Raw genomic sequence first — 17789 nt, forward strand, 5'->3', positions numbered from 1 at the left:
CTCTATACACAGAGGAAATTATGGAGCCCAAGTCCAAATTCACAATAGGAATGTCACTGCCTTAAATGAGTCACAATTGCTCAGAATGGATAAGATTGAGAAACAGTTGGGCAAAATTAAGGTTGACAAAGCACCAGGACCTGTTGGATTACACCCATCCATGTGTCCTCAAAGAGCTGAGCTTGGTTATTTCAAAGCCATTATTTCTAATTTTTAGAGACTCTTTAGTCACTGACAAGGTACCGATGGATTGGCGTAAGGCCAATGTGGTTCACATCTTCAAAAAGGGAGCAAAAATACCAGGTAACTACAGAGCTGTTAGTTTAACATCCATAGTTGGAAAGGTACTAGACAGTTTGATAAAGAACCACATTGAGGAGTTTCTGCTAGAAATAGTATTACAAGTGATAGTATGGCTTCAAGAAAGACCGAAGTTGTCAATTTTACTCTTTTTTTATGAGGAAGTAAGTAAACGGGTAGACAATGGAATAGCAGTTGATATAGTGTACTTGGACTTTGCTAAAGCATTTGACACTACCCCACAGACGGTTAGTATGCAAGTTGGTGTCATTGGGTTTAGAAAAGTGAATCTGTAAATGGATAGAGAACTGGCTTAAAGACCGCATCTAGAGTTGTAATTAATGATTCATACTCTGAATGGTCTAAGGTTATTAGTGGTGTACCCCAGGATTCAGTGTTGGGACCTTTACTGTTTAACATCTTCATAAATGATATAGAGTTTGGGATTAAAAGTACCATTTCTGTGTTTGCAGATGACACCAAACTATGTAATGGAATTAAGTCCATACAGAATTTCTATAGTCTACAAGCAGACCTGGATGTACGGTTTGATTGGGGAGCCAAGTGACAAATGACATTTAATATAGATAAATGTAAAATTATGTACTTGGGGGCTAACAACATGCATGCTTCATACTGTCTAGGGGGAATACATTTGGGGGAGTTAGAAATGGAAAGGGTTCTGGTAGATCATAGACTTAACAGCTTTCTTGTATTAAAAGAGGAATAGACTGCAGAGATGGACACATTATCCTGCCTCTGTGCAAAGCATTGGTCAGACCACATCTGGAATATGCAGTCCAGTTTTGGTCACCAGTTCACAAAAAGGACATTGTGGAATTGGAGAGAGTGCAGAGAATGGCAACTAAACTAATAAAAGGAATGGAGGTGCTCAGCTATGAGGAGAGATTAGCTGAACTGAATTTATTCTCCCTTGGGAAGGGTCGGGGGGATATGATCACCCTGTATAAATGGTCCATATAGAGAACTCTCTTCCCAATTATTCACTTTGAGGTCATTACAAAGAACAAGAGGGCACTTTTTGTGTCTGGTGGAAAAGAAGTTTAAGCTCCAGGTAAGGAAGGGATTCTTCACTGTAAGGTCTGTGAAAATGTGGAATCGGCTCCCTCAGGAAGTAGTTTCAGCAACTACCGTATTTTTCGCCCTATAAGACGCTCCGGAATATAAGACGCAACCAATTTTAAAGGAGGAAAATCTAGAAAAAAAGATTCTGAAAGATTATTCCCCTTCTGATCACTTATGTGCCATTCATACCGGTATTCCCCTTCTGATCACTCATGTGCCATTCAAATTCCCATTCTGATCACACTATGCCATTCAAACTCCCCTTCTGATCACTCTGTGCTTTTTTTCCACTGTACGGCAGTTAGGACAGGGAACAGCAGGTGGCGCTGTGCCAGCTTCTTTCGCTCTGCTTTACAGACAGGAGAAGACACGTGCTGCTGCCAGAGAGAAGAGACAGACGCTGCTGCAGCCAGAGACACACGCAGGATCGGGTATCGGGCGAGTATATTATTTTAGTTATTTTATCACACCTTTGTCGTATAGGACGCACTAACTTTCCCCCCCCCAGTTTTGGGGAAGAAAAAGTGCATCTTATACTGCAAAAAATACGGTACTATAGATTGCTGGATGCTTTTCTAGAAATACCGAATATAACTGGGTATTAAGAATTTAAAGTAAAGATAACAGACGGTTGATCCAGGGAACATCCAATGGCCTCATGGAATCAGGAAGGAATTTTTTTTCCCTGTTAAAGAAAATTGTACCAGGTTTTTTTGCCTTCCTCTGGACCAGCTATGTCTTACAGGGTTTTATATCTGGCATATGTTTATTGCCCTAGTGGTTGAACTTGATAGACTTATGTCTTTTTTCAACCTAACCTACTATGTAACTATTTGAGGTCTTACTGCTCTAACACAGTGATTCTCAACCAGGATTTTGTGGAACCTCAGGGTTCCTTCAAAAGTTACTATCAGTTTCTTGAACACTGAGCATCTCCTAATTTTAATTAAAAAAAGGTTAGCAAAAATTTGATTTGACAGTTCTCAAGTGTTGGTAAACACACATTTTATATTTCTTGTTAAAAATATCAGTTTTAAGGTACACAGGCTTAGGGAAGTGGCCAAAATATCTGCCAATTGTATAAAATTTTAAAGGACTGTTAGTGCTGGAGGCTTATGCAAAGAGGTTTTGTACTGTTATGGCCTTTTCAGTTTTTTTTATATGATCTAGTGAGACTTAAGTTTTCAAAATGGGGCATACACACCTTAACCTTGCACCCGGTATCCTATCATGCTGTGCAATTCCAGCACAAACTTTCATTTTACAGGACTATAGTGACTATGATGTGTACATTGTTTACTGTGGACTCAAGTGTTTAAAGTCCATTTTGATTTGTGTGATAATCAAAATTGACCCAAATGTTTAGAAAAGACAGAAAATTTGTTATATGGGACAAAGTGTGATAACTACTGCAATAATCTTGTAGGAGCCTTTTTTTAGTTTTGGATAGAGTAGTCGTTCAACACAAAAACTCTGATTATGGTCAGATTGGTCCTTTGTATTTTTTTTAAATGAGACATATACTTCTAAAGTATAGTACAGCTGAGCCTATCCAGTCGCCTGATAATGACCACTTTCCTGCTTACACTGGAAAATCAATTGTCCAGAGAAAAAGTGAACACTACCATGAGTCCTGTTTCATGCCAACATTGAAGAATCCTGAGACAATTCATGTGTGTGGTTGCTTCTTGTCCAATGGAGTGGACTCACAATTCTACCCATGATTACCTTCTCCCAACAGTCCTGGTTATCCAGCATGATGAAGCACTGTCACAGGGCAAAAGTAATTAAGTGGCTCAGCGATTCTAACTGAAACAAAAGTACTCCCCAGTTCTTTATCCAATTGAGAACCTGTGGAAGCAGGAGCCCACAAATTCTGATTCATTCCAAACATTACCATGGCAAGAATGGATCACCATCAGACAGGATTTGGCACAGAAGAGCAAACTGCAGAAGTTGTATGTAAATACTGACTGCAAAAATTGTATGTATATAAGCCCTTAAAACTTATGAAATGGTTATAATTGTTCTTCAGTATACCAAAGAAATATGTAAACAATCCAAAAATTCTGAAACAACAATTTTTGCAAAATGTCACTGCCAATACTGTAATGGCTGATGGGAACTTGCATTGCAGAAATTACTAAATTCAATCCAAGTTGAAATTAACACCAATCAGAACTATCCAACCACCAGTGGTACTGCTGTCGTATTATTCTACTCCATAGGGTTACTTTATGTCCAGTAGAAAAAAAGTCCTAAAAAGTATTGGCTTTAATTCAAAATGACCCAATTATTTAGACAATCATAGCTTTACTGGTAGACGGATAGGTCTTGTTTGATGGAAATGAAAAATAAATGATCTTATTCTGCTGCTGCTCCCCATTATGTTACAAGCAGACTTTGATGTTGACCAAATTGTTCTGGTACCACAGTAAAGGGAAACTACAAAGGTGGCTACAAAAACTTCAACTTAAATGTGGAAGTGTTAGACATAAAACCCGGTATAGCTATTGTATTTTTTTGCCATGCCTGCTTTAGACTTTCTTAGAACCTATCATTAATGCTGCAGCCAGTCTCATCCATCCTTCCCTCCGCTCCTCTTCTGCTACATCTCTTTGTAGTTCTCTCCATTGGCTTACATTTCACCTTAGAATCAAATTCAAGCTCCTGTGCTTTGCGTTCAAATCCCTGCACAGTTATTGTCCCACTTACATTTCTGACTTGGTAAAAAATACTCCCCCAGCCGCTCTCTCCGCTCCTCCAATGACCTCCTAATGTCTTCTCAGTCATAACGTCATCATACGCACGGATACAAGACTTTTCTAGAGCTGCCCCAACTCTCTGGAATGGTCTTCCTCATCCTATTCGGCTTGCTCCTACTTTCTGCTCATTTAAAATAGCAATCAAAATGCATTTTTTCAAAATTGCCTACTCATCTTCTTCTGTCTTTTGAAACCATCACTACTTCCCACCACTACATATCTCCCATCCTTTTGTGTGTGACATTCCCCCACCTACTAGATTGTAAGCTCTTCGGGGCAGGGTCCTCTCCTCCTCCTGTGTGACTGTCTGTCATTTTCAACCCATATTTAATGTACAGTGCTGCATATTATGTTTGTGCTATATAAATCCTGTTTCATAAAAATAATAATAAAGAACCTAATATGATGCCTGCATGTTTTCTTCCTCCACCTATACTGAGTATTTTAATTCTGAATTGCAGAAGCAACCAATGATTTCTTATTACATTATGGTTTTCTGGGCTAAAAGTTTAAGCAATGGTCTGAAAGTTTTAAACCTAAAGAGGGGAGAAAAGTAACATCTAATACCCTTATTGAACACAAAACATTACTAATTACTTTCATCAACCCATCAGTAGGAGAAATGTGATGTACTACCTTGAACAGACAGCTTGTTGATATGATATCTGCCTATACGAGTTACAAACGTACACAAATAAAAGATTTTTCCATTTCAGCAAGGGAATGATTTCCAGGAAATGTAGTTCAGGGAGGCCATGCTGACAAGAAAATATAATGATTTAACACATTTCAAATACCCTCCTACTGTCAGGAAGATTGGATGGAAACAATAGGAAAGCATCTGTACAGAATAAATGAAAACACTCAGTGATTTCAGGGTAAATGCATATAGGATATATACAAGAGTCATGTTGATAGTAAAACTCATAAACCTCTTTAATGCCAGATCTTAAGATTCCAAACAAGCCGAGCAATAAAGTCTCTGACACAGGACATGAGAAATGATCACAGTCCTACATTAAATGCAGGTTAGATTTATGGGGATTAGAAGGTTAAAGGTGAAGTTTTAACTAAACGGTAGCTGTGATAAGATGAAGAGGTGAATACTTCACAGATATTGAGAATACGATGTGTGAGAAAAATGTAAATGTGCTAAATCCATAAAGCTGCAAGTAAAATCATAAAACAACTTTTAGATCAGAGTACACATTTTCTAAGGTGAATAAAAGACTCTAACAGGGGGCCTATAAAGAGCTTTCAGAGACTTAAAAACCAAGAATAGTCATGGTTATGACTTTATCATAGGATAGGTATGTGACTGACCTATATTTATAGTACATTGTTTGTCGGACATTCGCAAGGTTTTCATCGTTTATAACAAATGGAATGTGGACGCTGGTAAAGCACCAGTAAATTAAACTGTTTCCTTAATCTGAAACCCAGCAAGGACTGAATAGGATGTGCCTTGTACCTGCTAAACCTGATTTTAGGGGTACAATGCCTGCGGGCAAGAAAAAAATTCATCAATCAGCACTGCTGTTTTTAAAAGAGCATTTACCTTTTAGGATCAAATGGTATTTAAACCAGTGCAGATCCAAGTGGTATCATACCCAAAATATCCCTTCTGTTAAAGTTATGTTAGGATTTTAGGACTACAGGGGAGGGTGAAGAGTTTTCCTAGCCCAGCCAATGAAGATGGCCAAAGATCGTAACCAGGAAGAGAAGAAGAAAACAGATGGTGGCACCCATGGCAGGACAAGGTGAGTGCATTTAAAACATTTCAATCAGGCAGATAAGTTTATTTTATTGAAAAAAGGACATTGCCTGCTCCTTCTGCAATAAATGACCTGGTTGCGATTTTTTATTTTTAGATTTGAATTCCACTTTAATGTCTTTTTTTGCAGTATTGCAAGTATTGTCAGTATGCACTAATAAATCGTTATTTATAATTACACAATTAGACAATACATTCTTTTCACTACAAGATCCTGCCAAACCCTTAGCAGTGTTTTCAATGGGCCACATTTTTGGTAGATGATAAACCTAATATAACCTAGCCATTACGTTTAATTGACATCCATGGTAAATTATAGGTAGCTTATCGTGGAGCCACCAGGATTACTGCATGCCAGTGAGAAGGCTACATCATCTGCATTTAAAATTTCTAGTTATACTTAACTACAAGAGGCTAACTTTTTCAAGAGTACAGTTTTGAGGTACCCATAGGCACTAAAACACTATTGAAATTGAATCAGACACCTTCAGATCCTTGCAGACATCCCCAGCGGCAACCCTTAACAGGAGGCAGCTACCAGCTATATTGGATATCCTGGCCACCAGATATTCTAAGGTTATAGCTGTTGAAGAAAGAGGATTTTACAGTACAACATACTGGACCTGATCTGATTATGTAAATGTGCATGATAATCCACTAATCGGTAAAAACAATAATAATTTAGCAGGCAGATAATGCAAGCGCACCATTATGTCCCCTAGGACAACTTAAAAGTAGCAGTAAATGTGATAACTTATAAACATTTTATGTCCAATAATTATCCAGCACTAAATTCTATTTAATCAATCGGTTTAATTCCTGTTTATTCAGGATGATGAATATAACATAATAGATGTTTGCATGGCTCTGGAGTCTACATCATAACATCTGTTGTACTTCATTTAGGTTTAATCCATTGTTAAGAGTCCAGAGTGGCCAAGTTTTTTTCACAGCTCTGTTTGCAGTTTTCTGTAAAAACATCCACAGTACTCTTATCAACATGCTGTACGATGATATGGTATACAGTGTGAGCTGATTTCCCAGGAGTTGGGTTTAGGCGTAGAAGGATGAGCAGTCTTTTAAGTGTACATGGATGGCGGACCCTGGAACAAACATTGGGGTAATGTTAGGATATGTACAAAATGTACAAGAACAAACTGAATGTAGTCATATACTGTAAAGCCAATATAGGAAAGAAATACTGAATATGCCTTGTATTCTGCAATGGTAAACAATATCCAAAGGAAACTGGGTTTATTAGTTCCATATGTTCTGGCAAAACATGGCCCCAGACTTTGCCAAGATAACTTCAGAGAAAAGCTCTGCAACTCTTAGCAGGAGAAATAAGGCTAATTGAATCCATTATGTTATGTTTACACTTTTACTCACAAAGTCTATCAATTAGGCTAATAGGATCTAAAACCTAAAGGCTAAGGTAGGAGAGAATTCAGATCCATAAAGTCTATAGAACAAACGTCAACAAATTGTTTCCTACGAAAGAACAAAGCAAATATCCACACAAACACTGGAAGCAAATCAAAGAACAGAATCTCTCATTTGACAATAAAGAGTAGAGAAACCGCACAACCAAGTGGCATTTATTAGTAAATTATAGCAGATAATAAAAAGAACGTTTATGGTTTTAATTTTAACTAAAGTGCAGTGATTGAAAGGTTAACTCATCAGAAATTGATATATTAGGTCTCATTTTGAGCAAATGTGTTGTTATTTGTTTGGCTTCAAGACTGGAAAAAGTATGGACATCCCATTTTATTATTTTTTGGTGCCTTTTACAGCTAGTGCATCCCTTGTGTATTGAATCCCAGGCCATACTGATGTCCACAGGTTGCTGATACCCCTATGTTACTATTGAACCACTACAATGGACCACTTCACTAATCAATAGGAATGTGCAGGGGTCAGTAAAGGGTGAACGGTTCTTGTCAATGTTGCCCCGTGTTGGGCTGTAAGGACAAAGTTTTGGTGGCTATTCCAGGTATGTGCATTCATTTAAGTAAATATGGCCATAAAAAGGCCAGACTAGAGAGCAACTTTCTGGGGGGTAAGCAATGAGAAGAATATCTGCAACCTGTTATGATCAACTAATAAACTTTTATTTTTAATAAGAAGCTCGCAGCCTCCTGGAATGCTCCACACAGGAGTGTGCATGCATCATAAGAGGCTTTATTATAATGTAAAAAAGAAGTTCTGATCTCATGCATGCACAGTGAGATTGGCACTTTTATTTTTACATTTTCAGGAAGAGACGTCACCCAATCTTGCACCTATGCAGTTCGAACTTGACAAGAGCAGGTGCCGGAAAAAGAAAAAAGATGACCATGTTCACTGTCCCATCTAAGCTAGAAAGAAGGAAAGCGGGCACGGCTCAGGACCTACTGGATTTGGTTTGCCGAGGGATTGAGGGCTTGTCCCCAGAAAAAAGAAGTGTTATTTCTGCTTTACCATAGCAAGGTAGGAAGTGCAGGTTCAGCTTCACTGATGAAAGTGTATCCTCTCCGGCCATGGAGAGCTTTAATAAATCAGGCCCATTACATCAGACATTAGAGAGTAAATGACCAAAATCTTAGTCATTTACTTTATTACAGCAAAGGAAAGGCTAGTTTAATCCATGGTTTTTCTTTACACCAATAGCTATAGTTCATAATACACTTTAGTAAAGAATATTGGAGAAGCATTAGAAAGAACAAGCTAGCCTGGATCCTACAACTTCAATGTAGCCATTTGTGAACCATCGCCACATAATCTAAACAAGTTCTAAACATATATTATTACACATATTAAATATATAAACATGAATATACTGTAAAAATAGAAACATGTGTTTGCACAGAAGCAACAATCTGACATGCCGATCTACTACCAGCTGCCAATATATACCTTGCATTGAAATACTGTATTTGACAGAAGGTAACTTTCCCAGGCTGAATAACTCTAAAGTGGTCTCTGGAACAGAAGTGCAGGCTTCATCTCAATGACCCCAGACTCCTGTGGAGCACCTTTCATTTTTTCCTCTGTAAATTTCATTAAGTTAGATTTTGGGCTCCTCAAGTAAGAGGCTGCAAATTTAATTATCACTGAGCCACTCTTCTGATTTGCTGCCAATCATTTCTGGAGTTATAGGTCTGTAATCTGAAGCATCTCTTCTACTATTTCAAAGGGAGGTAAAGGAATGTGGTAGTACTGAATCAAAGAGGAATATTTAGTCAGGCTTATTTATTACGCCAGACAGCAAAAATCAGAGTAAAGTAACCTTTAGCAGCCAATGAAACTTCAATAATTTAGATCAAACTTCATTCACATATTGATTGGTTACTAGAGAACTATTACTTTCTGTACAATACTGTATTATAAAACACTTCTTTATATTTTTGAAAAACTAGCCCCTATTTATTGTACAGCGCTGTGAAATATGTTGGTGATATTTAAATGCTGTTTATTATTATTATTATTATTATTATTATTATTAATAATAAAAAAATAATAATAATAGCCATGTGTTTTGATAATGTGCTATAATAATCTGCAATAAAACTAAAGGAATTATAGTTAAATAATACTGTAAAAAATACACTAGTATATGATAATTAAATGGATGTAGTTAAGAATAAATTCTGTAAATATTGCATCTTAAAATAGTCAGTAGATCCAAAGATATAGGAATCTCTGTCTTCTTATTGGTTGTTTAAGAAGACCTTGTATGAAAACTCTAAACGGAAGAGTTTAAAACTGAAGCTAAGAAGCAAGTTTATGTACAAATTTATGCTTTTAATTATGTACAGATATTTATTTTTCTTGCTGTCAGCACCCTGCTAAAGAAATTTCTCCTTATTTTCTGTCCCAAAGACAGTAGAAAACAGAACATCTTTCTGACGTAGGGTGGACATGAAGTGTTGCAAAGTGTGGCACTCACCAGGGCCCTAGACCCTCTTCAGCCAGCAGGGCCCCCCAAGAAAGTTCGTATGGGGGGGTCTAGTCAGTTTTGTACATTGGCTATGACTGCCACTGTTCCAAAGTGAATACTTTTTTTTATCTAGGAGTCTCCAAAACAGGTGTCCTAACTGGAGAACTTCCCCTCAACTATTGCTCTGAGGACAGAAAAAAGTGCTGTTTTTTTCTATTTTCTATTTCCTAACTTTCTATTTTAGGGACAATGGTCACAAAAAAATAAAGAAGGTGAATCTCCCTAGCTGGGACAAAGAAAATGCTCTGGTGTGGACTGGAGTATTGGAAATACTATAGAATATTACTTGAATGACAGCTCTGAGTCTGCTCTAGGACATTGCATCCAAGATAGCAGTGTCCAACAGGGCTTTGGGATGTCTACACTTAGGAGGTTTTAACAAACGACATACATTAAATATGTGATTGTGTTAAAGTCAATAGTCAGATGATGATCTTGGGCATGCACAGAAGGAGCTTCTTATTCAATGGAGGAAAAATGCCAATCCCACACATGTGCAGTGAGATCGGCACTCTTTTTTCCTATTTAGATCAGGCTCCATCACCTGATCTGGACTGTACAGGCGCAAGATAGGTAGGAGCCGGAAAAAGAAGAAAGAAGATGGCTGTGCTCAGCTTACTATGTGCCGGGACAAATACATATTACAGGACACATTCCAGAAAAGCCCTGAAGGCTCACTGAAAAAGTGGACAATGTATACTTGGTCACATAGGTAAATGTAAGCATTATTTTTGACCATAATTGAAAATGTTTAAGGACTAGGAAATAATAGAGAGTTTGGTTTAGTGTCTGAGACAAACCAGAACTACATTGTGTTTGTGTTCTCTGTGTTTATGGAAAAAAAGCACTTCTTAGTAAAATTACATATTAGGCTTGACATTCATAAAGTTTGGTATATTGAAAGAAAATCCATAATAAAAAAGATTTACCTTTACACAGTTTTTCCATAACTTAATGGTAAAGATAATCCAACAACAGGTCCTACTGTACTTAACCATGTTGTGATGTAATTTCCTTGTCTGGAAAATAAAAATGAGATATTTTAACCCCCAGTGTATACATAACAAAGGCATCATGCCTGACAAAAAACAAACACAGTAGGGCTTTCTTGAAACATGGGGCATTTTCAGCTCTTCCTTATATCACAGGACTAAAAAACACTTTGTTTAAACAGAATAGCAAAGCGTTAAAACCTGTCAAATGTTTGGACACATCTTCTCATTGAATGGATTTTCTTTATCCTTATTATGTTCTACATTAAAGATTGTTATTGAAGATATAATTCAAACTACGAGGAAACACATATGGAATTATGTTTTAAACAAAAAAGTGTTTAACAACCAGAAAATATAAAAATAGTTTTATATTTTAGATTCTTCAAAGTAGCTACCCTCTCCTTTAATTTCAGTTTTTGGATGACAACAGTTCTGGACTTCCCGCAATGTTTGCAACTTTGCAAACCCATGGAATGTTTCCATGATCTTTTTAGAAGGCTTTCTTCTGGCAACCCTTCCAAACAACCCACAATTTTTAATTCTTTTTTAACTTTAGGCCTGTACAATAGGAGCTGTAGCTCTTAGGTTTTTCATAATTTCTCTCAGCATTACATGATCTGACCTTGGTCTGCTGAGACAATCTTTCTTGCAGTAGAATGTTGTACATCAGATTGTTCGGACAAGGCCTTTTATCTTCTTAGATTATTGATAAAATCACTGCTAATGTCTTTCCTCTTAGGCGTTGAGTTAACACACATCTATCTGAATGCTCCAGACCAGCAAACTAGCAAAACTTCAGCTTTTGTACAAGTAGTCATACTAACTGATGATCAGTTAATCAAATGTAATTGCATTTGGCTGCTATTTATTTTCTTAATTCCTATATAAGTAGTAAGGGTTTATTCTATTTTAAACGGCCACTCACTGGATATTTTTCACTTTTTTAGCCCATTTTCTGTAAACCCTAGAGATGGTTGTGCTTAAAAATACCAGCAGATCAGCAGTGTGATTGGCTAATTAGACATTTGTGATATCAAACAGTTGAACAGGTGTACCTCATGATTGGTGGTAAGTGTGTGTGTGTTATATATATATATATATATATACACAAGTATATGATTACCTGATGTGTCTTGAACAATGTGAAGTTTATTTCCATTATATATACAAACACCAACATATATACAAACACAACACATTGATGGTGGTCCAGTTCATTCCTTACCTGTCTGAGGCTCCTTTAACAGAAGTCATGAATTTATTGGTCCGACATGGGTGAAGCATAAAAAATGGCTGTCCAAGTATTGGATGTTCCTAAAAAGAATGTATATAGTTCACCAACATTTAGTATTGTTTCAAAAAATTCTATTAACAAATATATAGAAGAAAAAAAAAGAAATATTGCCTAATATTCCAATCTGATGTTGGGTTTCAACCTGCAGTAAATTTAAAAATTGTAAGTTAATTACTTTTAAATGCATTCAGACATTATAACTTTCCTTAACGCAGAAAATCTTTCCTGTGATTATGAGTGCAGACTTCATTCAGGAATCAGTTTGAAGAGGACTTGGTAAAACAAATGACTTCTCTCTTTGAACAGAGAAAGGTATAAAGTGGCTACAATTTAACATTTAATGGAGCTGGATCTATGGGCCATCTTAGACCTTACACATGTGGAGAACTTAAGGGTTTGGGTGCCAGTTAAACAGGCAGATTCCAAACCAACTATTCTCAACCAGAGATTCATGGAACCTTAGAGTTCCTTTATTACTTATTATTACACAGTATTTTTTTAGCACCATCATATTACACAGCGCTGTACAAAGTCCATAGTCATGTCACTAACTATCCCTCAAAGGAGCTCACAATCTAATGTCCCTACTATAGTCATATGTCAATAATATAGTCTAAGGTCAATTTAGGGGGAAGACAATTAACCTAACTGCATGTTTTTGGGATGTGGGAGGAAACCAGAGTACCCAGGGGAAACCCACGCAGACACAGGGAGAACCTGCAAACTCCATGCAGATTGGCAGTAAGTTCCTTAGGTGTGTCTAGGGGTTCCTTGTGCAGTGGTTGATTGACCTCCCAACCAATGGTGCCTGCATAATTCTAGATCTAACATAACTCGTCAGAGATAACATGATAACTGAACTTTTTTTCCTACCTGCAGGTGTAGCATTTTTTAAAATATTTCAAGAATCATTTTTGGAATGATAAGACTGAGAAAACTGTTCTAAACCTCAGAAACCTAAAATATAGAAAAGGTACAAATGATCATCTTTTATTTTGTGTTGAGCCAAAGTGTTTCAGGGATACCAAAACCACCCTTATGCAGAGCTTGTACACAAGACGGGGCTGTGTAAAGTACTGCTACTGCAAGAATAGGAGTGTGTCTGCATTTCTCTCACTAAAGTCTTGGTTTTATTGTGATTGCAGTGCCAACAATAATCTATATTAGATTGTTACCTTGTCATAATATTAATTTGAGGCTTTAATACCAGAACCACAGACATACACCATGACATTTGCTATAGCAGCTTCTCCTAACACTATTCTGTACGTGTAAAGCAGGGGTGTCCTGCTCTCCCAAAATATGTTGACCAATAACTTTTGACAAAAGAAGCTCATTTTTACTTAACTTGTTTATTGACTCTTTCTTTCTGGCAGTGCTTTTGTTCTACACTTTATGCTAGACGTACATGCAGCAAAATATTTGTCAAGTTGTCAGCAGCTAGAAAGTGTTATCAGTCAGTAAAATTGCTTTAATGACATAAGATACTCAAATAAGGTTGATGTTAACAAATAACTAGTGTACAACAGGTAAGAACATTAAAGGAATCTCACTGGATAGTGCTTATCATTGAGTGAGTGATAGTCATTGAAAAAAATGGGAAACAAAATCTTATAGGCAAAGAAGTTTTGCCAGACAACAAATAAAAAACATTCCTCAGTATCTGCTCTTAGGACTTTTTTTAAACTTACTTAATATTTCCTCTGGAATAATTATTCCCAGCCAACTTACTTGTTACTAACTTCGTTTTATTAATCAGTGTTAAAAATAGTACTCAGAATGTGTGTTGTCTATAGTTTTATCTAAAAAAATTTCCTAGCCTAGAAAAAAGTCTAGTTATACATGGAAGAAATGTTCAAGTGATGCAATTAGTTCAGGTCAAATCAGGCAATGCATAAATTAATCCCACAGCAATAATATGCACGGCTGAATGTTAAAAGCACACAAAGATTTTCCAACATGATGAAAAATCTCTTTTTGTTCTTTTTCCCACTGAAAAAAAAAATAATGTCTTCTGTATGTTTGCCATTTTTAAATAGGACTCAATAAATTGTATATTTCACCTGAATTATTATATATATATATATATATATATATATATATATATAAATATATATATATATATACACACACACACACACACACCAAATATCATGTGTTTTTGTAAATGAGAATGCCCATTTTCTGGCATGAATAAAAGAACTGCTGCTCTAAGATTGCTCTGCCTGGGGAATGTGGACTACTAGGAGCACTATTGTTTAATTGCTTGTCATTAGTGACTACAAAGAGTATGTACATTTACACATCTTCCAAAGGGGACAATATGGCAACAACTAAGGGAAAATGAATCCCACTTTGGATAGATTTCACTTAATCCTTCACTTTTTACTGGACAGTAAATTTACGCAATGGGGCACAGATAGCAAACAAAATGCCCTGGCATGGGTTGTAACCAGCCCGTTTTAGCTATAGATATATATTGTCATGTTAGGGAAATCAGCACATTTCAGGACATTGTAGGATGTTTACAAAGTCCATTTATTGTGTAACAGGCATAAATAAAAAATGGCTTCATTTCAAAATAACGTAACAAAAAACAGGTTAGTCAAGCAACACTTAACATAAGGCCCAGATGGTCAGCAAAATCAAATCCTGCTGCCCAGGCTGCCACACCGAGATTGGACCTGGCACTCACAGGTAGCAAATGTTGCAGCTTCCAAGTCTTTGTTCCAAACAACATGGGCTGCTCAGTATTACTGCCTTAAGCTTCATTGCTTGCACTCAGACTGATCTACCCATTTCCTGACAGCCTCAGGCATACCCGTTAGTCAAGTCTAAAAACCTGGCCTGTACTGCAGTGGGATAGGAAGGCCCACCCAGAGTCTTCCCTCCTATCCCAGAGCCTGTAATAATTTACCAGCCACCGGCCGCTTGTCACCAAGCCAAACTTCCTGGCCTATTTTTGTAGTTATAAAGGTATAAAACTGAATGTGACATTACTTACTATCTTAGCTAACAGACCTATATGGTGATCATGTTTGTGAAGCAAGGCAAGTAGACATATTCCCAAAACTCAGGAAATGTAGGGAAATTTGTTTAGTATATCTTAATTTATCATCAGGGTTGAACCTGAGAACTTTAAATGAGGGCATTTTGGTAGTGCTAATATTACGTTTACATATAAAATATACATTAAAAAAAGTAACATTTTTTGTTTTTATAGGATAGAGATGGAGGAATGGGAATACAAACAAGAAACAAAACAAGTAAGATTTGCCAGGTTGGGATTATTTCTGTAATATAACAGTTACATTTTTTGGGAACCCAGAGTTTAATTTGCACAGGAAATAGGTAAATATGGTAATATAGAGCACCCTGGTCTGTGCAGCTTTATCATCGGGTTCAAGGTTGGAAAGATAGTAAATAGTTAAAATGAAAAGTGAGATTGGTATTTAATCATGAATGTAAAATATGTAAAACGTGAAGATGTTTATCCTCTAGGATAGTCATCCGTTTCTCATCATTCAATCTCCAGCTGAGACTCTGACAGTATATTCCCTGTAGGTCTTAATCAAGTTTTTGAACACTGAATTTGGCTGAGAAAGCCAATTTAATTAAGTTAAATGTTTTCCTAGTTTGTATATCGTAACAGGCATTAACACAGAACACTATCAACTTTTAATTCAAATTTAGTAAATAAAGCATCCACCTTGTTCAAACATCCTTCCATTGTGATTCAGAGTACTGAAATAGGCAGTTTTGTAATCAGGCTTCATTTTCTATATCGTTTCATCATTGCCATAAAAGTGATGGATGTTTCAAAGATTCTAGTGCAAAACATTTGCATTTCTTGGCTTCTTGTTACTGGGAGACTAGAAACCAATTTCTATAAAATACTCATGCAATAGGATATAGGTAGTTTTATGTAGATGTGTTTAGGTATGGCAAAGTATATTAATGTGAACAAACTCACAATTTGCAATAATTATTCATTTTATGATGATGCTGATCTAAATGAATAGATATATATTATATTGTCATCATGTGTGATGTTCTACTGAGGACATTGTGTATGTGCAATGTAATAGTGCACTCCCATCCTCATCTTCATTAATTTCACTTATCAAATAAATGAATTCACACTGGTATCTGATGTCTTGGTGAAATTAAAAACTGCTACATGCAACATTCCCTTAGTTACAATAGGTTTGTAGATTTTTTTTTCCTATGAATTGCTTATTAAATTTCCCCCAACATTACTATTTGATTTCTTTTTTTTGGACATTGCATGGACTTGGTAGTGAACATTGGGCTCATTTTTGAGCAGAAAGACCCACTTTTGGACAGATAGTCTCATATTCTCATGGAGTCCCATTGGGCATTCATACTTTTTTTTAAATAACTTCATATTTCTGTGGTGGCATGCAGCATGTACCTTTTTCAGCCAGGACACCACAACCCAATGCATGGGTATGAACTGAGACTCTTGAAATTCATTTTGTCTTGTTTCTGCATTTGGGTCCATTAGTATCCTGTTTTGAGAATGTGATCCGAGGTGAACCTAGGCATTTATGAGGTTAAGGAACCTAATGATGTAAGCAGAGATGATACATGGCACAAGGAGAAAGTCACTAATCTGAGTAAGCATTCTTCATTACTGACTATAAACTACAAGTCAAAGAGTCATCTAAACAGTAGAACAGATGCATGTACAAACGTTTTTGTATAAGATTATGAAAATAATAAAAGAAAAACATCACTTACCTTTACTGATGATCCCTCCACTAACCGAGCCGAGCAAGTCCTGCGTTGTCTTCTTTCTACCACGCAACTGTGAACGCAACCATCTTCTTTCTTCCCAGTTGCAGGTTCTTCTACATGTCACTCAAACTCACACAGGGCGGGTGCATGATCGGGCGATCTGTTCCTGCAATTTTGTTTTTCACATATTTAGAAGCAGCCCACAGCCTCCTGGTATATAGGGCACAAGTATCCCAGTAGGCTGCGGATTTCCCCTACAGTTTTTACCACCGAGGGGTTAAAGACAGAAGGGGAGGAGACCTTCTCAAAAAAAAGGGATAGACGCCCTTTTATATAATGTTAAAAATGTGATGAGGGTCTGCTTTAAAAATAATATTCAAGAGAACACTCAGTACTTGGAACAAAAACATCCAAAGCACTAATACAAACAGGGTCAACTAAAAACATAAAGGAAAACCTATACAACTAGTCAAAAAAAGGAAAAGCCAAACGGTTTAGTCTGGAAAAAAAACTGACAAGTATTGTGCATCAACTATGCAATTCTCATGTCATGGTTGAAGCAGCTGTCCAAATAGTAAAGATAAATTTTCCATCCTAATGTTAATAAGCATTTGGAAAAAAGGCCAAACCAGTCTCATGTGTTGTAAAATGTGCTTAGCAAATCGAGACTCAAGGCTTGTTGATGCTAGACATCTGAATGAAGACACGGACCTCTTGTGCAATTGGATTTGGAATAATCAACCAACACTTCATATCTGTGCAATGCAGTGCTGTAGGCTCAATCATAATATTAAAATCAGAAAAAAAAGTAGCCTAGAGTGCCAATAGTACA

At 36.7% G+C, this 17789-nt stretch overlaps 1 protein-coding gene across 1 annotated transcript in view; it reads right to left on the bottom strand.

The window, feature by feature from the left end:
• Window positions 1-17789, bottom strand: part of ATG10 (autophagy related 10) — a 75386-nt gene that overhangs the window by 1136 nt on the left and 56461 nt on the right. The window contains 2 exon segments of the mRNA XM_072416202.1: window positions 10837-10926; window positions 12128-12216. Of these exon segments, the coding sequence (XP_072272303.1) occupies window positions 10839-10926; window positions 12128-12216 (177 nt within the window). The 3' untranslated portion in view covers window positions 10837-10838.

This window comes from Pyxicephalus adspersus, chromosome 6 (genome assembly GCF_032062135.1).
Source record: "Pyxicephalus adspersus chromosome 6, UCB_Pads_2.0, whole genome shotgun sequence".
Taxonomy (NCBI): domain Eukaryota; kingdom Metazoa; phylum Chordata; class Amphibia; order Anura; family Pyxicephalidae; genus Pyxicephalus; species Pyxicephalus adspersus.